Consider the following 26,668-nt stretch of genomic DNA (forward strand, 5'->3'; position numbering starts at 1 on the left):
ATATAACAGAAAGCATGTGTTCCCTGTCTTTGAAGATGGCTCTGAACATCCCTGGATTGATCGCCGTCATTGTATTTTATTTAATCATTCTGGTCACTGGAATTTGGGCATCCAGGAAGTCCAAGAAAGAGGAAAGAAAATGTAAAGGGGAGAGGAGTGAAGTGCCCATGGTGGGAGGGAGAAATATTGGCATCTTGGTTGGCGTCTTCACAATGACAGGTGAGTGTCTGGTTTTTAAAGCTCAAAAATTGCCAATGGCTTAAAGCCATCATAGCCTTACCTGTGATAAGGGAAGCTATCAGTTAAAGAAAGTGGCCTTCAATGCAAACTAAGCAGGCATAGAGTATTGAATGGCCTGTAGATTAAAGAATTTCCTTAGGCTACTGAGGATGATTTGCAGAGGGCCTGAAGATGAATATGTCTAAACACATTTGCATGGGAAATAAAGATTACTGACCACTTTATGCTGTACAATTCAACTGCCATCATATTTGTATGAGCTTTCTGGACTCAAAGCCCAGGCAACTGATGCTGTTAAGACAATAAAGCAGTTATCATTCATATAAAGTGCCATAGATGTCGGTTATCTGATTATCTAAAGGCGTAGCTATGTTATGTTTCTGCTTGGGCTAGCAGTCTTCTAAACATCTAGGTGCCTTTTCGTTACTCTTCTCTCTCTGTCACTCATTCACTGTCTCTCTCTTTATTTTGCCTGTAGTACCTGGCCACTCTCCCTTTGTAGAGAGCAATTATCCTCTTCCTTCCAACTCCAGCTCTCAGTGCCAACAAATCAGTAGAAGGATCAGAAACTCTTGTGTGATCCTGGGCTGCTGTTCTTGGCAATAAGAAAAAGAAAAACCTCCTCACTCCTTCCAAAACCCCCCAAGATTTTCTGTTGCCAACCATCACTGTGGAAGACAAAGCTTGGCAAAATAAGCAACATACCCCCTTGTGGGTATTGTAGCCCAAACATAAGATATTGGAGTCCAGTACATAGATGGAACTATTGTTCATTCCAGACAACCCCAGGACCTTTCCCTCCTCTTCTTAGCTCCATTTTCCAGCAAGTTGTGGCCTCTTCCCCTTCTTCTTCAGAAGGTCACCCCATGACAGTGGTTACAAGTAGCTGACACGAGGGTTCTGCACACGGTTGCTGTGCTCACTATTCACTCATACAGCCAGAATTCAACTATACACAAGAACTTCAATAAAGAGCAGGTGCTTCACTGTATTAAGATCAATCGCTTCAAGTGTCTGGGCATGTAGTGAGGATGACTCCTTCAACAGGAATTGTACCTGGCTGGACCCACTGAAAGAAAATCCCTTGGCAGACCAAAGACATGCTAGAAGATTTATATCTGCTGTGAAGACATGTGGGAATTCTTTAAAAGTATTGAAAACTGTTTCTGAAAATAAGATAACCTCTTCAACTCAGTATATTGCCACCACGACCTTGATCAGGACAAATGGATTGACAAAGAGTGAGAGACGTGTCTTGAGATTGCCTTTCAGTCCAAACAAAGTGCAGTGGCAACAGTCCCAGTAACATGTGGCTCGTGGTGCCCTGTCATTTGCATTGTAATACTTTTACATGTAGAATTCTATGCTATGAGTCAACAGTAAGGAAATTGATGAGAATTTAATCATCATTTTATTATTCACAAAATATATTTTTTCAAAGATCCCAGTTGAAGAGAAAAAAGACAATTAACATGTAATGGAAAATTTAATGGGCATCAGGCCATCAAATTAACATTTTCTTGAAAAGCAGCAAATGGAGCCAATGGCTTCTGCTTAGACAGATCTTCGTAAAGTCAATGTTCACCTTATCCTACTTACACTTCTCTTTCATCTGAGTTCCTCTGTCTTGTGTTTGACAGCTACCAATGTTGGAGGTGGATTCATTCTGGGAACAGCAGAAGCTACGTACGCTCATGGTCTCCTCTGGGCACTGGGGCCTCCTGTACACTTTTTTGGTTCAATCATTGGTAAGAGAGATTCATGCCTCCATTTACATGACTTCATTTTCTTATGAGTAAGACCTCATGAAGTGGTAAAAGAGAACATAAAATCAGAAGGTATCAGTAAATATGTTTACCATGATTGTTTAGATTGATTCAGTTTTGTTCGCTCACATTTTTCCTTTACATATGATTGTAGGTGACATCATGGCACAGTAGAGAGTACTTTTTCCTTGCAACTATGGGTACTCAAGTCCAACCTGAAGTTCAGTCACCACATAAGTGCAATTTGCTGCTCTACTCTGTTTTCTCCTGGTGCTTAAACATCCAAAACACTTGTAGGTTGATTTGGACACTCTAAATTGGCAGTGTGGAGTGACGATAGGTGCATAGTGAAAGATTGTGCCAAGAGAAGGTTAGTTTCCACCCATTGCTCCATGCTGCTTCAATGCAGAGATTTTCAAGTTCAGTCCTGTGACTGCAGATTTTCATCTGAAGTTTGTCCCTTTAATTGGATTCTTTCCATTAATTAAGCAAGCTGCCATTTCCCAGCTTCTGTGTTTTCTTGTGTTACTCCAGTTATGCTAAATGACTGCTTGATGAAGCAACAATTTATGTGGGCTAGAATAGAATTAACTCATTCAATTTATCTTGCTGTTTAATATTTTATCTTTGTTAATATTCAGGTTATTAAAGCCATTACTTGCTAATAAGTACCCGAGTCGATAACACTGCCTTTTAGCGTTAAATGTCATTTGCACCTGATTGTTAATTGTCAGATAAATTTAAGAGAGAAAACTCCACAGAAGAAAGTACATTGAAAAGAACACAACAAGTAAAATTAAGCATTTAAAGCAATGGAAAATAATCCTAATTTGTTATAAATGTAATTCTCACATTACTGCACGTTTCCGATTGTAAAATAAGAAATGGAAAAAGATCAGCAAATTAAAAATTAAGATCAATAAAATTTAACAAGGGCTGACTGATTCTAAAATTGTTCGGGATGGACAGTGCAGATATAGAGCACTGATGACTGAACTTGAGAACCCCTGCTTTAATGGATTATCCTTTTTCATAAAATGGAAGGATTGTACAAAATCGTGCCTCTTCACATTGTCAGAATAGTATAACTAAGTAGTAATGATGCTTAGAATTATTTAGTTCTGAAAGAAATACTCACTTTCTTTGTTTTCCTTACCAATTACTTTGCCTTTTAAATAAATTATACTTCATCAGATTCTGTGTTTCACCAAATCATTTCATGCCACCCAATAAAGACCACTTGTTCGTCTTTATCAAATTTCCGCCACTCTTGAGGTTTCTTCCCCATGCACCACTCTTGCGTCTTTTCTTTTCAACATCCCACTTGTACACCGGTCTTTAGATTCTGGGTTCAGTTCACCTTTAACTTCTTGTAATTACCTACATTTCCAAAAAAAATCACTTTGTCTCCTTGCGTCAGCTCCTGAACCTCCTAGTAATCGGTAAATATGTACAGTAGTGTCAAAGACTGACTAATGACAGCCAACCTAACAGCTAGCTAAATAGATTTGCACCCGCCTTAGTGGCAAGCATGATGACAGGCATGCCACTTCAAACAGATATAATATGAATGTTTAATTACTTCAGTTATAAATCAGTTATATATTACATTTATGTAACAATGTCTTTACTCATCACCAGGTGGGATTTTCTTTGCCAAACCCATGAGAGAGAAAAAGTACACAACTATGATTGATCCATTCCAAATTAAATATGGAGACGTCATATCTTGTATTCTGGTCATTTCTTCTGTGATTTCAGATTTATTTTGGACAGGTGCTATTCTTGCAGGATTAGGTAAGTAATTATAAATAGGGCACACTGTTGCCATTCAGTCTTGAAGGGCAAAATATTAAGTCCTAAACTAATCTTTAAAAGTCTTAGGAGCTGTGTGCCCATAATCTTGCTGCTAAAAACCTTCAATCAATGCAATGGGAGTGTGCCACCCTGGCTTGACTCCAACCCATAATAATACCACAGAAATAAAAAAAATATGTTTTTGTTAATCTACTGGAAGTTTATGCAAAGAATTTATGTCTGTCTGTCTGTCTAGTAGGGGAACACCACAGTGGCACAGTGGTTAGTGCTGATGCTTCACATGTTCCAGGGATCTGGGTTCACTTTCAAACACTGCCTGTATGGAATTGACATATCCTCCCTTTGTTCTTCTTCAATTTCAGTTTTCCTCACACATCCCAAACACATGCATCTAAGTTTGATTTGAAACTGTGACTTGGACTTGTATGAATGAAAGAGGCTGTGTCTATGAGTATCGTCGGCAATGGACCAGAACCCTGTTCTTGACTGGGTTCTGTCTTGAGTCCAAAGCTACTGCAATGACCTTCAACTCCAAATAATCCTGCAATAGGAAAAATAACAACTTCAAAAGTAGATTAATGTCTGCTTCAAAAACTCACGAAACTGCTGTCCTTTTCTATCTGTCTTTGTTGAAGGCTCTGGTCTTCCTTCCTCTTCACCAGTGAGCCTTTAACTCCCTTTTTGATTCTAGACATGTGTCTCTGGTAAGGAGTGATCTTTTAACCTCATTCTGTGATCAATTCCAGGGTCTGGAGCAAATATATGATTTCTTGTGGGCATCAGGCCTCAGTGTCTTGTGGCAAACCATAAGCACATACAGGGATTACTTTGGATAAAAATGTCTGTCACATGAGTAAATAGAAAAAAAAATGGTTTTGTGGAAGCCTCTGCGCTAATTTCTGTTTCACGCATCAAGAAAATCCCCAGCTGTGTTATCTGCTGTCTTCCATTACTTATTGCATTGCATATCCTCTTTCTCTCTCTCTCAATGTCCACATTACTACGTTTTTGTTTAAAAACACAGACATTAGTCTCTGCCTTTGCCTTTCGGCTACACAACCCTGACGTTTTTAGCCTTCAAAAACAGACATTTTTGGAAATGATCTCCAGAATCATATTCTTTTGAAAATGCCTGTGTTGATGAGTGAAAAGAGATAGTTGAGAATTTTGAAAATACAGACCATAACTGTGCTCTTATTTGGTTCACGCTTATTACATTGCCTTTCCCTGATCGGAGCCTGTTCATTTTATTTTCTCAGCCACTTTGCTCACCTTATACTTGTGCATTAATTTCAATCACAATTTCATCTTATCGTCAGTCAAATCAAAGCAATTTGTTTTTGTGTTTTCATATATTGCTGTTCTCCATGTGTAAAAGCAAGCTTCTAATAAATGTCTGGTGTGGACGACACTTCCTTTTCTCATTTCCGCTGATGAGCACATGATCAGTGTGGATGAATGTCTTTGTCATATGCATTCTCAGTTGTTTTAGTGCGGGTGAAGATACTTTCATAAATGACCTGAAAACTTTGGTGTGGTCAGAGATCATGTTAGTCTAAAAAGTCGTTTTTAAATGAAAATGCAGTAGTGCGAAGGTACCCAAAATCACTGTTTTTGTGCTCCTGAAAGATTTCATCCCAATCCGCACCATCCGGTTACGTGATCTATTGATCCCTAATGCTTTCTGTCTTTCCTTACTGGTATGAAGGGGTATTCGGCTATTGTGGATTTTTAACTCTATGTCTTGATGGCTCCCTTTCCTCAGTCCCATAACTTCTTCCCTAGGTTTTTCCAGCTCTACAATGGATAAAGGATCAACGTTTGCAATCTGCCTAATCCCTGCTCCTCGATGCCTTTTTGTACTTAGCTAAATAAAAAGAAATGTCTCCTTTTCCATTAAGCGAACGTCCAGAACCTTTGCCACAAGTAAGATGACTGGGATGCAGCATCATTACAATTTACAGGTGAAATTCATGAACAAGACAAGAGGAAATGAAGGCGTTTGTCAAGAACGTACACAGAGATAGTCAAGGAAATTCCACTCAGGTGAAAACAGCAACACATTTCTTGCAACCAGAAAAAATTTATATATTTCATGGTGGCATGTGTTTTGTAGACCTAAAAAATGTTAAGCTCTTTTGGAAGTAGTGTGGTGTAGTGGTTAAGGCTTTGGATTTTAAACCCTAACTAAGGTTGTGGGTTCAAATTGTGCTACTGACACCATTTGACATCGAGCAAATCACATGAGCTGCCTGTTCCTCATTTAGAAAACCAAAAGAAATGTAACCAATTGTATCATAAATGTTATAAATAAATGTCGGACGTTGCCAGTGTCCTAATTCAGCTCAGTACTGAAAAGAAATGTTCAAGCTTATGAAAAAAAACATTCTTAAATAGTGAGTTTCTACAGGAAGCACCATAGACAAGGCATTTCAGAAGTACAGTTAATAGATAATTATTTTAAGGTTAACAGACAAGTTCAGTGACTTTCTTAAGAGCAGGCAATGAACAAGAAGCCTTGAAGTTTTAAGGCCAGTTCCTTCTTCACAAGATCGCACTGCCTGATGTAGTGTAGTTCTGCTTCACGCAGTTCTGCTCCCAAGCTCCTCTCTGAGATATCCTGCTGGCTTCAGCTCGTCCCTCCTCCTCTTTACTGCTTAGCTAATTGGGAGAGAAGAAAAGGCAGTTCCGTCTAAGTAATCAGTCTTCTCCTTGTAAATAGTCTTAACCCTTTAATTTGTAATTTTATACTCTTACATATTCTCTCTTAATATTGTTAGGAAGAATATAAATTTTATTTCTTAGATGCTTTACTAAGATGGCTGTCTACCTGGATAGCAAAGGATATAAACAAAACTCCAACTGTGTTATCCTCTCTACATTGTGTTAAACAATCTGATTATGAGCTGTGTGAGTCCAGCATGAGACCAAGATTTTATAATCTGTTCTTTTTATGCACTATTATTGTTCTTCAAATGATGGAGTATTTACTTTTGTTAGTGGGCCATCCTTCCCTTAGTGCATCTATAGCTGGATTAACACTCTATTGTGTCCCCTCCATGGTCACAAACACACACACACACAGTGACAAATCAATTCTAATATACTGTACTGTGCTTAATCTTTTCTTAAGATGGCATGTTTTGTAATGGCATTTATAGAATCTTATTCTTTGTTTTCTTTTAGTGCATCTGCTAAGGGCAAGTATACAACTTTCAGTTTTGGTTCAACTTGCAAGCTGCTGAGTGGTTTTTCATAAAATTACGGTAGTCACTGAATGTCATTTAGTCAGTACTTGCATGTTCACAACATGATTCGAGTGGCTGACAAGCTCCTCACAGATTTCTAAATATGTCAAAAAAAATGAATTAAGGCAACTTCAGCTAGAGTTCATCAGGTGTGAGAGTTGCAAGAATGATTTGCATTGCAGTTCCCATTGATCAATCAAGAAGTGACTTTGTGTTTATGATTTGCAAAGTAGGTCTGTAAAACGTTTGTGGACACATGGAGACTTGTGGCAAGAATACCAACTATTGCATCGTATTTCTTCCAAGAAACATCATGATTAGGTTTTCAAATAAGTAATACAAAGGAACATTGTCTAACAGCTATAAATTCCTGGCACCATTAAATGTTTGTGATTTTAGTAGATTAGCATAAGTAACACATTCTGCTGGTCGTAAGATACAAGCTGATCAAGGCAATACACTATCAGCGCATGCCCCCAACCTCACCTCAAGTCAATACTGATGGTGAATTTAGCTTACTGTAAAAAAAAAAAAGATACAGAGACATATCACATCATTCATCACATTGTCAAACTGCACAAAGTCTCACCTAATGATCTTGTCACACATTTACACAGGATTGTTCAGAAATGACTTGGTAAAATTGCATAACGTAGTAGTGAAACAGGAGAAAAAAAATCAATTAAAAAATGTAAGAATTTGTATTGAGAAGAATTTATATTGATAGCTTTCATATCCAAGGGCTTCTTGATATACAACATTTTTGGTTTTGCAAGGGGCAAGGATATATAGGTTTCTAGGTTTCTTGGGGAACTAACCCAAGAGAAAGCAATGTAAAGCTGCCCATGCGAGAAGCATGGTGAGCTAAAATCAAGCCCTGCCAACTTGAGTGTCTGTCCCTGGGCCTTGTTAATTGACATTGGAAAGCAAAGGTTCACCAGGAACTGTAATCTGCCCAGCTTTCCTCTCCTCCCACCTATTTGTACTCCAGAAAAAATATTGATCAGCCTTGGGGACTCAGACAACATTTCTATAATACATAAAAAACATTTTAAATTTCCTTCCCTGTAAAGATCCCAGAATACAGTGGGAAAACCTCTTACTCAAGATTTCAGAAATGGAGTGGAAGGCAGCCACGTATTGATTTCACTCAAGCTCCATATGTGCAAAACATTAAATCATGCCATTTATATTTTTTATCGAGGACATCTATCTCATTTGAAATTGTCCAGGATGTTTCCAGGGTGAGAATGTTGCAATCGAGCTCAAGCTTCACTGGGTCACATGTTTTGGGTGTGCACCAAATTAACATCTTTTTGGACAAAACTTTTTAAATGCCTATCAGACAGCCTTGGTGTCACACTCCCTCCTAATCCATTAACAACTGTGTTTGGTGGACTCCCAGATGGGCTTAAAATGGAGAAAGACAAACAAACTGTAATTGCCTTTACTTCACTACTAGCATGTAGACTTATCTCGCTCAACTGGAAGAATCCTAGTGCACCTCTGTTAAGTCAGTATGTAACTGATGTTATATACAGTTTGAAATTGGAAAAAATCTAATTCTAAGTTAGAGGATCTCTTTAAAACTTTTCTAAAGACCTAATCATTAGCATTTAGAAAAGCATTTATATTGGGAGAAAAGACTCCTTTCTCTTAACAGTTTTACTCTGGTTGTTGGTGTCCTCTCTCATTGGTGTGGGTTGATTTGATTTTAGTTTTGTTATGTGTGACTTGATTGTATGGAGTGTTATATGCTTTAAATAAATTTAATAATAAAAAAGAATAAAAGAGCCAAGCCTTTTCAGTTTAAACAAAAGAAGACTAAGAGGTGACATGACTGAAGTTTTTAAAATTATGAAGGGAATTAGTACAGTGGATTGAAATTGTTATTTTAAAATGAGTTCATCAAGAACATGGGTCCAGAGTTGGCAGCTTGTTAAGGGTAAATTTCGTACAAACATTAGGAAGTTTTCCTTTACACAGAGAACCATAAACACTTGCAATAAACTTTAGACTTTAGTGATTTTCAAAGCTAGACTTGAAGTTTGTTTCGAAGAATTAAGTGGATAAGACTGGCAAGGAGGGGCGGCACGGTGGCGCAGTGGTAGCGCTGCTGCCTCGCAGTTAGGAGACCTGGGTTTACTTCCCGGGTCCTCCCTGTGTGGAGTTTGCATGTTCTCCCCGTGTCTGTGTGGGTTTCCTCCCAGAGTCCAAAGACATGCAGGCTAGGTGGATTGCTGATTCTAAATTGGCCGTGTTTGTGTGTGTCCTGCGGTGTGTTGGCACCCTGCCTGGGATTGGTTCGTGCCCTGGGATTGGCTCCAGCAGAACCCTGTGTTCGGATTCAGCAGGTTGAAAGATGGATGGACTGGCAACGTTTTTTGGGCTGAATGGCCTGTTCTCATCTAAATTGTTCTAATGTTCTAAAAAAATAGGTTTGATTCTTGGCTGTCTGCTATTTTGAATCTTTGCCTAAACTGTCCAGAATTATTTTCTTATATAGCACCTTTCTATAAGGAACAAAATTCCAAAACTCTATAATAGTGCAGAGTTATAATGCAAGTAGCTACCCGTCTAAGATTTGTTGAAATCTAAGTAATCAACATAGACCTCAGCGTTAATGCTTGCTGTGCACCATATAATACACATGTACCTGTTATATGCCATTTTGTATTGGATTCTTCAAAGCAGTGTTAATGTGTGTGATGCACCATCTATTGAAATGGCAGAGACAAAGCAACTGGACAAACACACACACTAATCCTTTTATTAACATGTATTGTTTACATGTATATTTTTTGCAGCTGGAGCACAAGCACACTGAGTGAACTGATCTGAGTTACAAAGTGAGTTAGCAATGGCAGCTGAACCTGTAACGTTTGAGATTAATGCTCCATCCCAGACATTAAAATATGTTGCAGTCAAGTTCCTTGACCAGTCTTAAACTCTCCTGGTTATAATTTGAATATCCATCTACAGCTTCATACATGCTGTCTCAGCATATAAATATATGTATTTAAAATGCATTTTATGTTATTTGCAATGCTTTAAGTGATTTTGCCAAATTGTAAATGCAATAATAATAATTTAAGGACTTTTTGGTTCCTTTTTTGAAACATGTTTCAATGCTTTGTCTACTCATCTGTGTGTCCTCAATTAGAAAGTCATGCAATCGCTAATAAAATATGAGTTTAAAGTTGCAAGCAGACAGGACCCATGAACACATACATTAATTTAACAATTTCAAGGCCTTTGCAAAGTACATCGTGACGTAACCTGCTCCCATCAGTCCACCTGTGATCCTTCAAACAGATTGATGTATTTTTCACAATTTGTTGTTGAATTCAACCTTACATCTCTTACTAACTTGAAATAGATAGATAGATAGATAGATAGATAGATAGATAGATAGATAGATAGATAGATAGATAGATAGATAGATAGATAGATAGATAGATAGATGAAACTTTATTTTCTACAGAAGATCTTTAAATAAATAAAGACATATATCCAAGCGAGGCATTTTGTGGATATATTGATGTTGGTATAAAGCAGCCCCAGTAGCGTTTCTTGACACACTTGTCTGAGAACACATTTCAATGATACCAGTAGCTTGCAGGAGAACAATTCATTTTGTTGAGCATCAAAGTTGAGCAACATTCTGTGTAGCTTGAACTTTATCATCCACTCCATTAAATTAACAGACATATTCATGCATCATTTAAGATGATAGAAATTTATTCATTCAAATTGGTCTCCTTATTTCAGAATAATTTATCCTAATTTGTACTGCAATGCATTAGTATCCCATCCAGGGCTGGATTTAGCTTTACACCAGTACTGCTTTAGTGGGCTCCACCCTCTGATCATGAACAGGTATGAAGATGGAAAGATTGAATTTTTATTTTAAATCTTGTATTTATTATATTCCAATTTCTTCTTTATTTTAATAGTAACACTACTACTAACTCAAGGTACTTGACCAATAGCAAACATATATCACTAATGAAATGCGTAACTTTTGTTTTACTTTTTAAGGGGATACAGAATTTAACTGGGCACCCTTTCTGGTCATTTTGTGTCAACTTTTACAGGTGGAATGATGAAAGTGATTTTGGGTATCGAATTCTATCAATCCATCATCATCTCTGCAGCCATTGCTATATTTTACACCTTACTTGGTGGGTTGTACTCTGTGGCCTACACTGACATAATCCAGCTCATCTTCATTATCATCAGTTTGGTGAGTGAGCATATCTTATTTCAAAATATACTGTGATCTGATGTACACTTTACAAAGCCTGGAGAATGTGCATATACTTGTGTGTATAATTATTGGCCCAGGATGCTGTAAGTGCATGTACCATGTGAAAAACAGTTGACTTATCCAGGGTTGGCTCCTGCTTTCTGCTCAATGCCACTCCAGGATAATCTTTAGTACTCCACTTGTTGGATTGCTACACGTTTCAGAACAGCAGTAGATGAATGTGTGCTAAGGAAATGGAGATATCTATCTCAAGATAGCAAGAGATGTCAATATGAAGGAGTTGAGGGATTGCATGATGGTGTACAGGTTGCAACTTCACCTGACATGGAGTCTGCATGTTTTTCTCATGTCTGATGTCACTTCTTTCAATGAGTGTTTTATGAGACACGGATTAAGACACTCTCTGGGTGCCTTGTCTGTTGTCTCAATGTATGCTCTGACTATGGTGAGTGATATCTCAGTGGACATTCCATTTACAGCTTTGTTTGGTGGTTGATGGGTGCCTGGAAGGTGACACTCCTCTGGTCATCCATGGATGACTTCAGTGCAACTACAGGAACTGACAGGGCTGGCTATGAGGATTGTATTGGTCCCCATGGGTCTGGTGTTCCCAGAAGGAGGTGTTTCATCTTGTAGAGCACTCTGGATATTATCGAGAAGACTGGCAGTGGACAGCTTGATCTCAACTCCAGTCTGTATTGGGAACTGAGAAGGATAAGGCTGCAAAGGCACTGAGGGCAGATAAGGAGGTGTTTCTTAGTGGAAATCTGTGAGCCAGTAACACACCATCTAAAGTCTAGTAACCCACATCCCGCTTAATGTACAGAGGAATGGATGCATTATGCACATCCAAATTTGTTCCTCAGACAGCCACAGTCAGGGTATGTAATAGAATGGTCCTTACAAATGATGCTGCAATTGTGACCCGCTGGACGTTACTTTGAGCAGCTGTTTAAAGCTGATCCTCTAGCTAGGATGCTGGACATCTCTGGGTCCACAGTTCTTGAGGCTGATCCTCCAATTAGCTGGGAACCACCGAATCTCACTGAGATTGCACAGGTGGTGAACCAGCTGAGGGGGGGAAGGCTGCAGGTATCTGTGGTATCTGGGATGAACTTCTCCAGGCTGGTGGTAAGGCTGTCCTCCTGGCATTGCAAGCAATCTTTGTTTCCATTTGGGAGACGGGTGTCATCCAAACTGACTGGAAAACTGGATTTGTCATCCCTATCTGTAAAGACAAGGGTAATCGCCTGGATTGCGGCAAATACAAGTGGATAATACTGTTCTTGGTGCTGGGTAATGTCCTTCCTAGGGTCATCGTCAATGCGATCCGTGAGCACCTGGGGTTCACCAGGGGTGTGTTCTTGCTCCTGCTCTGTTCAATGTTTGCATGGACTGGATGTTGGGCAAGGTCGTGGGGTCCAGCAGCTGTGGGTCATCTATTGGTGAAGAAAGATTCACGGATCTTGACTTTGCTGACAATGCTGTGATTTTTGCAGAGTAAATAAAGCCCTGACTGAGGTTCTCAAGAGACTGAGCGAGGAGTCTGAGAGTATGGGCTTGCGAATGTCCTGGATAAAAACCAAGATCCAGGCCTTTAATGACCTCTTGGGCACAGCCATCATCAGTGTGTCTGACTACCGAAAGAATGGCAACCATGTCATGAGATTTACTTACCTCAGCAGCAACATTCATGTCTCCGATGATTTTTCCTATGAAGTCAGTAGATGGATTGGGAGAACATGTGGGGGTCATGAGGTTGCTGGAAAGAGTTGTGTGGCTCTCCAGATATCTGTGCAAAAGGACGAAGGTCCAAGTGTTTTAGAGTCCTACTGCTTCTGTCTTGCTATATGGCTGCGAGACATGGACTCTATCCAGTGACCTGAGACGAAGACTGGACTCGTTTGGTACTGTGTCTCTGCAGAGTATCCTTGGGTACCGCTGGTCTGACTTTATGTCAAACAAGCCATTGCTAACAGAGTCCTGAATGAGGCACATTACCTACATTGTGAGGGAGTGTTATTTATGGCATTATGGTCATGTGGTGTGATTCCCTGAGTGTGATCTTGCTCTAAGGACCCTCATTGTTGACTGGGGATGGTCCAGACCACGGGGTTGCCCACGTAACACCTGGCTGTGGCAGATAAAGGGTCATTTCCAAGGGGTGGGTCTGGACCACGTGTCTGCCTTGGGGGTTGCCAAGTGGGATTCCTGAGCTGTTTCTTCCTCTGGCGGGTTAGGCAATGAGATTTGCCAGTACATGCTTCCCAACCTGACTTGGAACTGAAAAGACGGTGAATAAAATCAAACAGGATTTATTTGGAGTGAGTCAGAGATGCGGTAACATTTTTCTTAAGGGAGTAAACAAAACAGTCAATAGACAAAGCTAAGGTTTGCTACTTAAGTTTCATTTTGCATCCTTACACAAACAAGATATCTTAAGACAAAAAGAGCTTCCTGGTTTTTGTTTTCTACATTGTTAAGCATTAGTCTCTCATGAGTATTCCCTAAGAATTCTGAAAGTTGATTTTACGTCATCAGGTGGAATGAAATTCTATCATGTAGCAGTGATTACAGAAATGATGAAGAATAGATACGGTTTGATATCCAAAAAATCACCTTCATCATTTTTTGCATGTCAAAGCGTACCTGTTGTCTTGCCCTAATGATGGTGAGGGTGTAGCATCACGCCGTAAATTGAACTTTTTTTAGATAAATGTGACTGTTTTGTCTAATTTTATGTAGCTATTTATGAACTTTTAATGATTTTCCTTTTTATCAGGAGTAGGATTTAAAATGCAGTCTCAATTTCATGCTGAGAGTGATCAAGTATAACTTGCTCTGTCCACCTCAGTGAACTTTTTACTGTTGTGTTATTTATAATTGAGTATGTTTAAAGTAATTTAAATGTCTTATAGTCTGTCTTACTACACAAACAATTTACTTATGTGGGATGAATAAAATTATCTGTGGTCCTCTACTGCTGAGACACAGAATCTAAGACTTGATACCACTGAGTTCACTGCTTGTTAGGCAAGGCAAGTGAAATGTTTTGGATCTATAAACACAATTTTGAAATGTATAACTTTACTGCATATTTTGGAAAGAGGTCTCTTAATTAATGTTTTACTTGGCAGACAGAATCTACTAAAAGTAATATTTGCATCTTTGTCTATTACGCATTATGTCCACTCATGTGCCTCTTGTTGTGTTTTTCTTTCATTTGCAGTGGATCTGTATTCCTTTTCTCATCTTACACCCTGCAGTCACTGACATTGTGTACACTGCAACTCACACCTTACATCAGCCCCCCTGGATCGGATTCCTGGATTTGACAAATGTTTGGAACTGGATGGACACTGTTATTACAAATGTAAAGAAACAAAAACCTTAAGAGTTAATTCATTTTCATCACTATCAGTATTACGAGCACTTGGTTGTATCTTAGGGCACTTCAACATAAAAATCAAAAGAGAGACTTGTTTCCATTCTCCTCTGCCAACTGTCATGACAGCAGCCACTAGAGAGAAAGTCCTGCGTTACAGCTTCCATCTATTAATTATCTTAACCCATTAAATCTAATACAGGGTCATGCAATCCCAACCCAGAAGTACTGGGTACAAAGCAAGGACCAGCCTTAAATAAGAGAGAGCAGATTATCAGTGTCATGGACTAAGAGCCCAAAAGCATGCAAGTCCCAAAAGCACTTCCAACATTGGCCACTAGAGGGAGAGATTCCCATCAAAAATCCCAGCTAGACACAAAAAAGGCATTATAGAATCTTTATGAAATAAGATTTTTTTCATCATACATAATGCTCTTCAATAACAATGAACTCTGTAGAAAATAAAGACAGCAAGATTTTCCCAAAACAATAAGGCAAACCAATGCAAACAAAAGTCTCAATGTGAAATCCCAGAAGAGTCCAAAAAAAGAGCTAAATCCAGTTAATCACAAAACACATTAAATAAACAACAGCACAAGGACTCACCCCTCCTAAGCACATTTGAAATATATCACCAGGAACAGTGGAAGACCCTCCAGATTTATAGGATGGTTCCTAGTGGTGACTGGCCTCTTGGAGGGCTACCCACAAAACAAATGGAACATAACAAAGGCAGCTTATATATATATAGGTAAAGTCAAACATTGTGAATGATGCTCAGAATCAACATAAATAAAACAATCAGGAATGAACAGCATGAATTTGAACCCCAGCCAGAGGAGGATCCTTGGCTGAGATTTGATAATCAGTTTGAAGCAGCCTTGTGTAGAATAATCCTAGAAGCTAATTAAAAAGATCTTCATAAAAGGAGAAGAAAACATGAATGTAAAAGCACCCAAAATGGCTGGCAGTGTGCTTATATACAGAATACAGTGAAATTTATACTTGCATGTCCATCCAACATGCAACACGTTGCCAAAAGTCAGTTCTGCTACATCACTAAGCTTACTATGGTGACTTTTTTGTTTGCCTCGCCATAATTAGAACAGCAGTGTTAGATTTTACTCCCTGTAAAATGTCCATGCTATGTGTATAAGGCCTGGCAATCATTATTGTGATGAAAATAGACAACTAAAAGAAAGAAGCAGATGTACTTTATGATGAACAGCCAAGAAATATTACACAAAAGGTTTGTTATTTTAAATATAATTTCTAGATGTTTCGATGTTGTTTTCACTAGCTAACATTTAACCTTGGATTACATAGTCAACATGGTACATGTTACTCCTTGGTTTAATGTCCTGCTGATTCAGTTACCAATTCAGACAGATTATTTTTTGTAAAAATATTTTTTTCAATTGTGTTAAGATCCTGTCTTCCCCACAATGAGTTTTTGGAAGTGCTTTTGGACCTTATGTGCTTTGAAACGAGTGATAAAATCAGCTGCATTTTTCATTCCAACTGATGGTATATCATAAACATTTGTAGTAATAAAATGCATCACAATCATTACTATGGTTTTTATAAACCCCATACCTAATCTCATATAAGAGAGACATAGCAACAAGATGGATACACAGACACACACATTGACACTTGTCCTTTTATTAAGTTGGATTTAATCATTTCCTCATTCATTTATTTCCGTAACACCCACACAACATAAAATAAGCTCTGAAATGAAAACCGTCTCTTTCAGTTGTCAAAGTTGAGAGGGCGGGCTCTAGAGAGTCCTGTGTTTTGATTGGTGAATTATCGGCAGAGCAGATGTAAACTTCTAGCCATCAAGTGCCTCGTTTACAGCAGACACTTCAGATGCAGACTCCTGACGATCAGTTCAGAGTTTCCTGAAATAAAGTCATCGCTTCACACAGAAATTCGGTGTATCGGCTTCGCACAGTCACAACTTCGAGCTAGCGCATGAGCCACAGGATTCGCTAGAACCCACCCTCTTAATTTTGACAAATGGAAGTGGCAGTTGTCATTTCTGGGCTTATCTCATGTTGTGTGCAGCAATACTGAAATAAATAAGTGAAGAAACACGTAAACAAATACAGAGAGAAATAGGCAAAAATATATATATATTGTGACACATTTATTTATCTATATTCATATTTTGTGTTGTTATTAGTTATTTCTTGTTACAATTCACAGCACTTTTATTGATTAGAGTATTTATTTATTTGCTTAGTTTTGTCTAATAGGTTGCTCCATACAATTATTTTACTTATAAATACATTCAGTTACACTGGAGATTATTATAATGTGCCCGTGGAACTGGCCATTTTCATCTTTTTTAATACTCTAGAAAGATGTGTAAATTTCAGTTTTTATATATACATTTTAGAGTTTGTACTGAATAAACAAGTTATTTACTTTAATATATATAACTTTATTTCTTTTTTTTTCACCTGATTCTCCTCAGAAATGTCAATTTTCTGTGATTAGCTTATTTTTTAAAAATATTTTATCAATGATAATGTAGTTATTTTAGTTAAGGAAGACAGGTTGAGGTAAGGTAGACAGAAGTTTCCACCTCCAGATCACACCACTTGAGTGTGACAACATGTTGTGTGTTGCTGTACTCTGTACATGTGACAATAATCACTTTGGATAGATAGATAGATAGATAGATAGATAGATAGATAGATAGATAGATAGATAGATAGATAGATAGATAGATAGATAGATAGATAGATAGATAGATACTTTATTAATCCTAAGGGGAAATTCACATACTCCAGCAGCAGCATACTGATAAAAAACAATATTAAATTAAAGAATGATAACAATGCAGGTATAACAGACAGTAACTTTGTATAATGTTAACGTTTACCCCCCGGGTGGAATTGAAGAGTCGCATAGTTTTGGGGAGGAACGATCTCCTCAGTCTGTCAGTGGAGCAGGACAGGAACAGCAGTCTGTCACTGAAGCGGCTCGTCTGTCTGGAGATGATCCTGTTCAGTGGATGTAGTATTATTTTTAACACAATGAATGACTTGTTTTCTGTATGTACTTGTTACTTACTCTTTTTTTATTTAAAATTAATTGAAAAGGTTTGGATTTTCTATACCATAGTCCAATAAAATGTGAAAAGGAGGCGATGCACTTCTAGAGCCACTTTAAACTGATATTGCAGTTTTATAGCACTTTTATTGTGTGTAGTCTCATAAATTCTGCTGCCCTTTGTCTGACAGAATAAAGGCCGACTCATGAGGCTTTCGTCTGAATTCTCACAGTCAGAACATGATATTCAGATTACTAAGTAATTTATCACAAAAGCTGAAAACTACCATTATCACATGTATAACAGTTTTACTAATGCACACATTTTCAATTTGCTTTTCAGAGTTTTGGAATAGTTTGCTTTCAGTCTTTCTACCAGAGAGTTCTGGCCTCATCCAGCAGTAAGGTGGCACAGATAACAGGCTACCTGTCAGGCGGGTTTACCCTCTTCTTGGGAATCCCGTCGATGCTGATTGGAGCAATGGCAGCATCAACAAGCAAGTTTCTTTTCACATTGTGTCTTAATTTATAGAGTATTTATCACAATGTCTAATCTTTGGCATAGGCTGAAATTGCAATTCATTGTAATTTTGTGGGTTCTTAATTTGTCAGGTTGTTAGGAGATTTATGTTCGTGTACTCCAAGCACTTTGAGCTACTGTTTGTATGAAAATGTGCTATATAAATAAATGTTGTTGTTGTTGTTGTTCCAGCGAGTCTTGTAAATAACATCCATGTGTTTTCCTGCTGTACTACTGGAGGGAGGCATCCCTTCCTTCAAGCAACTTTCAAATAATTAAAAATATTTTGTTATACTCAAGTTCCAAGTCTATACTAAAGCATCTCTTAATCTAGCAGAGCTCTTTCATTAGAACATTAGAACAATCTAGACAAGAATATCTCGTTTAGCCCAATAAAGTTTGCCAATCCTAAACATTTAATTCTTGCAAAGTAACATCAAGTCTAGTTTTGAGAGTTCCTAAAGTCTTACTGTCTACCACACTACTTGGTAGCTTATTCCATGTGCCTGTGGTTCTCTGTGTGAAAAAAACTTCCTAATGTTTGTGTGAACTTTACCCTTAACAAGTTTCCAACTGTGTCCCCGTGTTCTTGATGAACTCATTTTTAAATAACAGTCTCAGTTCAGTGTATTAATTCCCTTCATAATTTAAACACTGCAATCATGTCACCTCTTAATCTACTTTTGCTAATCTGAAAAAGCTCAGTTCCTTTTCTCATTGCTCATAACTCATCCCCTGGAATCATGAAATCAACCTAATTACCCATCTCCATTATAAAGATCTATAATTATAAAGATGTCTTGAGTGCCTTAGTGCACTTTGTTAACTCCAATGCTGTCATTTAAGTTCACTTCTAGAGCCTCACAAAGGTTCTCTTTCTCTACAGCAATTCTTTTCACCTCAAGTCAGATACTAAAGGTGATATTATCCATGGTGCAAGATGCCTTTTTTTAGATAAGACAATTCGAGAATCGAGAAAATTCGAGTCCAGCTAGGCCAACCTGCTAGGTTAGTCAGTGATGCTTCAAAATCAAAATCAAAAATGAACATTTTCAAAGTGGTGTTATAAAGCGAACAGCCCAAGTCACATGACAAAGAATTATTTACATTTCTTTACAGACTGTCTAATAATTCATGTAAAACAATTCCAGATCAATATTTGTACAAACTGTTGAACGTGTAATAACTTTTTAACAAGTTTTAGATTTGTAGAATTTCATTACAGATGGATGCACTGTCTTGCTCACAGTTCCTTTGATTATTTAGCCATAACTTGAGATTTGAGTGATTACCCATTAGTGGTAACTGCCACACAGTAACTAACACTGCTTGTCATTCCTTTATGCAGACTGGAATCTGACCAGTTATGGACTTCCCACACCACTGGACAGGGAAGAACCAGGGAACATCATGCCCATCATGCTGGAGCACCTCTGCCCCATTTATATATCCATCATTGGCATCGGAGCGGTATCTGCTGCGGTGATGTCCTCTGTGGACTCTGCTCTGTTGTCTTCCAGTTCCTTGTTTACATGCAACATCTACAAAAAAATACTCAGAAAAAAGGTGAAACATCCAATCACTGTAATATTGTACACTGGTGGAGCGTGCAGGCTTCTGGTCCTCAAGGGGAATTGAAAGGAGTGTAGTCCACCATGGATGAAAAACAACAGGCTTAGTGATTTAACACACAGAATTAAGGTGTTATTTATAATTCAAGATGCAGAATTAGAGACACAGTAGACAGAATAGCATTTGTCAATGTACGTCTGACCTTGCACCATTCCTTTTATATGCTCTTCACCATCATGTGATGCCCCAGTTGAATGATTACACATCAAGCAAGCTGGTTTCAGCACATCTGCAAAATTCTGCTAAAGTCCCCTTTCTACTATTGCTTGTTTGCTCAGTTCTTTATCAATTGCTATCCCAAAGGTCAATGCTGTGACTGCTATTACAGAATCAGCTAAAACAAGTACAAGATATACAGGATTATCAGTTTAAAAATTATACTGATTTATACTTAAATTAAGGTTAATACTTGAATACTTCAACACTCTCACTTTTCGTCCATATTGGATGATAGTTCCACATAAGAAAAGGAAATGAAATGTCAGAGTCTGTACAGATTATCATGTGTGCCGCAAGTGTAGCTGAAGAAGAGCACCAAGAACAAAGGAAGATTATAAACTTGATTAGACAAAACTGAGAATTGCAATAATTCCTATAATGAACATAAAAAGTTTTTTTATCCACTCAGGTACTCACGTAACAATGTAATGATAAAGTTGAAAATTAATTTTGAATATGTAGGCACCATGTCATGAGGGGATGACAATAGAGGCTCTCACAGATAACAAAGATAAGGAGTTGTTGATGCTGCATACGTGTCTGTGTGATCCTCAAATATACAGGAATGGAAAATGTACTCCGAGGTGGCGTAATGTAGAAAACGAAAGAAACATTTTATTGAAAAAATAGAATAGGGCATGGAAAAGACAAAGACGAAGCAATGGAAGAATCTAGTAAGACATTACCCCAAAATCCTGAATTACCATGTGCTCTAACAGCTTTAGTCCTGTGTAAAGTGGCAGTGCAGGACATCACCAATTGTAGTAAAGTCGATTCATCAAAAGCAAAAATTTGCAAAAAAACAGGCATAAAAGCGAACAATTAGCACTGAGTTATAATACAGTGGGTTTGAATAAGTGTCTACCCACCAAAGAAAAAATAAGTCAGTAATTACTTTTACTAAAAGAAAAGCGGTGTCTTCCATTGGTCTGTTTCACATTTTTAAAAAGAGTGTCTATATGAGCTGTAGAAAATACCAGAATTTACTCTATTCCATTGTGGCTTAGGTCCATCATGTAACCTGTGGGTTTTTTTAAATAAATTCCATTTGTATTTTGCTTACTTGAAAAAGCAGTTAACAGTGGTTGTTGATTCGTATTGGCAAGTTAATGGCAATATGCAGTTGGGCAGCAGTGTTAGCTTATTCAAAAATGAAAGGCTGTGCATTTCCGAGTTTGTGTCAAGTATGGTGTACACAGTAAAATGAAGTACATGCTTGAGCAAGTGTATGATGGTGGGGCAAATCTCGCTGCGTTGATGTTGTCAGATATAACAATATAAGAGTTAATGATTGCCAACACTGCATAAGCCACTTAAGGACTTATATATTCTCTGAAAGTGGTGTACCTGTAGATAAAGGTAAAGGTGGGTGGGGGAGTGTTCATTCACCTGTTTGAGATGTCTATATTTGTAGGCCATGGAAGTGTTTGTTTAAGTGTTTCATCTGAACAGCTATAGGTGTATAGGTGACGTGTGTGTGGTATGGGCTTTATTTTTGTCCTCAACTGTTTTAAAGATGTGTGCACTGGGTCGGGTGTCAGCTATGTATGTAATGTGTTTGAAATTGTTTAGTCATGCAGGTCTTGTGGAAGTTCAGACTGATCTTGCAGTTTGGTATGGTGGCAATGCCTTGCCGTGTTATTGTTTGTATTGTCAGTGAAACGGCTCCTTCTTGGGCCGATGGTAAGGTAAAGGCATGGAAGGTGAAGTTATTCTTGGCCAAATACTATGTATGACTTCACTTTTTGAAAGGAGGTTAAGGAGGAAACTGTCAGGGTTAGTTCCACACTCATTATTGTGTCCTTCCATTGACCTGTGTGTCATTGGTGTGTGAAATGTCCATCACTGTAATTAAGTGTATCAGTTTCGCTGTTTGTGGATGTACTGTACTTCTGTGGATTTCCTCCCAATGTTGTTAGCATTTGGTCCTTATCAACAATGCATACTGCATGCTAATATCCCCTTTCTGTTTGTGCATGGCCTTGCACTTCCTGTCAGGGGATTCAAGCTTCCTCATCTTTGGTGGCTGTGAGAAGGACTCTAAGCCAAATTTCACGGCCACCGTGAGTCAGACATCCAATTTATGGGGCGCGGGGCATCTGTCATGACATAAGCAGTCGATTGAGACCAGGATCAAAGCTTCAAAAGCCAGGGTTACATGGGTTTTTGCATGACAGATGACAACCCTTAGATGATAATTTAATTTGACTTTACATGAGTTGCAAATTTTCTGTTCAGTTGTCTGTTCATTAGTTGTCCAGTATGGCATGTTTTTCAATTGCTTTAGTTTCAGTCAGTCAAATGATCTGATTTCTGTCTTTTGTGAAATCACTTGCCTACTCCTTTATCCACTTTGGTCTCATTTCACAGTTCACTGTCAAGGAGAAGGTGAATGTCTTATATAGCACCTTTAATATTGTGTTGACCATAATTACACCTTGCATTGGCCTAATCCATATATATAAAATGCTAATGGTTGTCTTTTGGCACAAACTCATGATCCCCTGGGACTCAGACCTTAGTCTTGGTCTCTATCAGCAGCTTATGCCGTGATACTTGTAACACTACCCATGAACTGCATGTGCAGAGCACCTCGGGCACAAAACGGGGCTCCAGGTCTTTCTCATAGCAGACAATGGCTGGTGCTTGCAATGAAAAGAATCAGTTGGCCTGTGTAATGTGCTTTGCTGTCAACAAAGCTCACCATGCTTCTTTTCCTGTCAGGTACCCAAGGTGCCCACGTTGCTCAGCAGTGAAAACCACTGTACTCTTTCAGGTCAGAATCAGTGTGCAGCACTGTGGCTTTCCTGTCAGTCACAGTGTGCATCCATATCACTGCTTGCCATGAGACACATGTCATGGTTGGCAGGAAACCCATGTGGTGTTGCTTACAGGAAAAGAAGTGCAGTAAGCTCTGAAGACAGTGAAGCACATTACACAGGCCGACTGATCATTCATTTTCATCGCAAGCACCAGTCACCAGTCAAACACTCCAAGCACAACAGAACAAGTCTGTCGAATATGTGGGATGTTTGTAGGAAAAAACTGTGGTAACGTTGACATTGCAGTAACCTCTGTGGAGTGACCTGGGGTGTTGTCTTTCATGAGAGGTGCATTCACTACCTTTCTTCAAGGACTGAGTGTTACAAGTAAAAAAAAAAATGACTCCAAAGAGCACATAACATTTTTCCCCTAAAGGTTTGAATCATTTCATGTCCAGCAACCTCATTAATAAAGGTAGGTAGCTCTCATTTTGGAACTGACTACTTGACAGAATTGCTATTCACAAAGCAAAAAAAAATATGCATTAGATCAGTGTTTCTTAAACCATGGGTTGCAATCTATATTGGGCCTCAGACAAGTTTGTGATGTTTCTCCACATGTCTGTGTAGTAAAACTACCCGAGTTCATCCAAGCGTCTGTGAATTTTGTGGCGAGTGATATAGTGCCATGTATTTGGTATTCAATTTATTTTAATAATGTTTACAATTAACAACGCCATTGAATGCATCACAGAGAGCTATTAGTTCTATGGCAAAAAAGTATAATAAATATTCCCCATGACACCACCATCCCTCACTCATCTTGTGTTACAATCAAACTAAGATGTCTCATGACCAAAGAAATGTATAAGAAAGGGAGAGGAGGGAACGACACAAACAAGCTTGTGAGGTGAAGGCATCATATGGCTAGTTTGTCAAATTGATAAGAAAGGGGCCTACAGAAAGGTGTGATGACTTTTGGGGAGTTGTTGGGGGTGAGCCAATAGGGTGTTGGTATATGGAGTACTGTATCAGGGGTATATACTAAATTTATAGTGACCACAGTCAAATTGTAGGTGCGTCATGTTTTTGCCATTATGGCATACAGTACATTGAATCCATATATGTGACCTTTGTGCAAAGATTTCATATGAATTTTAAATTGCTTCAACAAGGATGAATTCTTTCTCATAACACCATTCTAAAGTGATTTGATAAATTTCAACTTATGAATAGCATGAATGATGTGTTTGTTGGACCACTGAAAACTGTAAAAACAAAAGAAAATATCAAAAGGGTGAGACAGGCAGTAGAGCTGAGCCTTCTGCAGTTGTAGGCATTGACCATTTTCAGACTAGACTGTTCATTAAATTCTTCATCAAGATTTATCCCATCACCCATATAAAATACAAATAAAGAATTAGTAAACAAGTAAATAGTAAATATAACAATTTATTAGTAATACTTTAGCAATGTGACTCCACTTCTTTATTCAGTTTATTGAATTGTTTCATGAGAACCAGAATATGCTGAAATGTTTGCAAGCTTATTTAGAAGAATGGTTGAACTCATTTTAAAGCCAGGCTAATAAATACATTGATTAATTATATTTTGACTTATTTATTACTTATTTAATGCCATGAGTCAAGTGACTAAGTTAAGTGACCAAGCACACTATCTTTTGAAAAATCATACCTTTGCCCCGCCACCTTTCAACAGAATAATTTTATTTTCTCATTTTACTAAAACTTACACAACGCATTTACACTAGCAGTGATATACACCACCAATCTATTCTGTTTTGAATGATCATTATTGTTTTCAATGTCAGTAAGTCTACTTTAGATTTTTGTCTTTTAATAATAGGTGAGAAATATGTTTATGTTGAATGTAAATGAAAATGTTCACTGCTTTTATTATATGGCCATTGTTATCTGTCTACAGTATATATGGCTCTGCTGTCATAGTAGTAATAATTTTCTTGGGTCCCAGTATTTTGTCGTTTTTCTTGTTTCGGTCCTCAGACTAATAAGTGGAACCCCTTCCTCAGATAAATATAATCTGAAATCCTCCACACCAAAACATTCAGTCTGATAAAATGCTACACAGATCAATTTATTTTGACATTGTTTTTTATTCACACGTTTATTTTTTTACCTTCCAGGCATCAGACACAGAGGTAATGTGGGTGATCCGAATCACAATCCTTATCTTTGGAGTCACTGGCATGGGCTTAGGAATGGCAACCTCTTCGATTTATGGTCTCTGGCTCCTGAGTGCAGAGATTTCATTTTCTCTAGTTTTCGCTCCACTGGTTTGTGTCCTCTTTGTTCCATCATCAAACAGCTATGGAATTTTTGTGGGCATTCTGGTGGAAGTGATCCTGACACTGGGAGCAGGGCTGTCAGCACTCCACATCCCTCCCTTTATAAAGTATCCGGGCTGCAAAGTTGTCAATGGGGTTTATGTGCAGGTCTTCCCATACAAAACTCTGGCCATGGTGCTGTCCCTTGTGATTATTGTGGCTGTGTCCCATTTGTCTTCCTTTCTCTTCAATCGAGGACTACTGCCAGAGACCTGGGACATTTATAACATAAAGAGGAAACCAGAGGTTACAGTTAGAAATACGACTTCGGAAGAAGTGGCTGAAGAAATTGCACTCAATTACAGCAATCCTACCACCTAGAGTTGAAGAAAGGAGCGGGAGTAAACAGTGGACATTCACAATTATGAGATATTCAGTTGCAAGTAATTAAATTCAATTTAATAAAATTAAAGTATTTTGCCTCCAGATCAATTTCAAGTTTATATGGCATGTTTTTCTAATTCCATAGGTTTGGGGATTTTGTTTCTGTTGTTTGATTCAATATTTGTATCGGCACATTGACTTGATCAGAGTGTGCTGCAATCCTGAATTGTTGCATCTTATAACCATGTGCTCTTACATGTGACATCAGTGATGCCATATTGTTGTACACTCATGAAACTGAATGCCTGATGGTGCTGTGAAATCAGACTAAGAAAAAGGAGGTGTCTCCTTCGAATAACAGAAAAAAATAAAAAGGACCAATGATTGGTTGAAATGATATTGCACTTGGTTAGTGTGTTTCAAAATGAATCTGTCTTTTGGTGTTTAATTGGGTCAGGAACCTGGGAATTTAGAATGAGAAACTGTGTGCATTTGACTAAGCAGTCCAGTCCCTATTAATCCATTTATGTCTGGCTCCAATCATCTCAAACCAGTAGTCCCTGGATGCAGTTCTTAACCTGCACATCCAGTGTGGTCTTTTGTCTGTTCAATCTGTGAACTCCCAGATAGCAGTTTTTCTTGGCATTGCATAGCAGTGGAAGTCTTGTGTTTCTCCAATTAACCAACTGGAAGGTTCATGAGATATTATTTTTGTCTACCAAGTGAACACCAAGGTGGCTGTGTGTTTCTTTTATTTCATTTGGTGACCATTTGTCTAAAAACCAGCTGCCTTGTTTCTGTTGTATCTGTGCAACTGTTAGACCTAAAGCCATGTTGCATCTTCCTTGTAACTAAAGTCCTGACTCAGTAAAATAAAAATACATTTACACAAAACAAAAATAAAAGGTGACATTAGAATGAACTAAAGTTAAAAGTTTTTTTGTTGCTCCAAACAAAAAATCAGCTTAAATTTTGCTCTTGTCCAGGTTTATTATAAAATAAATCAGTCTCTTTTTGTTTATCCTAACCACAAATAAACTTTTTTTATAAATT

At 38.1% G+C, this 26,668-nt stretch overlaps 1 protein-coding gene across 1 annotated transcript; it reads left to right on the top strand.

The window, feature by feature from the left end:
- Positions 1-212: 212 nt before the first annotated feature.
- On the top strand, positions 213-25,706 carry LOC120524388 (high affinity choline transporter 1-like). Its single transcript, XM_039746244.1, has 8 exons — positions 213-219; positions 1,881-1,988; positions 3,648-3,803; positions 11,170-11,318; positions 14,572-14,715; positions 18,137-18,290; positions 19,662-19,879; positions 25,091-25,706. The coding sequence occupies exons 1-8, from the start codon at positions 213-215 to the stop codon at positions 25,610-25,612; spliced, it is 1,458 nt and encodes a 485-aa protein (XP_039602178.1). The 3' UTR covers positions 25,613-25,706.
- Positions 25,707-26,668: the final 962 nt, after the last annotated feature.

The sequence above is a fragment of the Polypterus senegalus genome, chromosome 2 (assembly GCF_016835505.1).
Source record: "Polypterus senegalus isolate Bchr_013 chromosome 2, ASM1683550v1, whole genome shotgun sequence".
NCBI lineage: Eukaryota > Metazoa > Chordata > Cladistia > Polypteriformes > Polypteridae > Polypterus > Polypterus senegalus.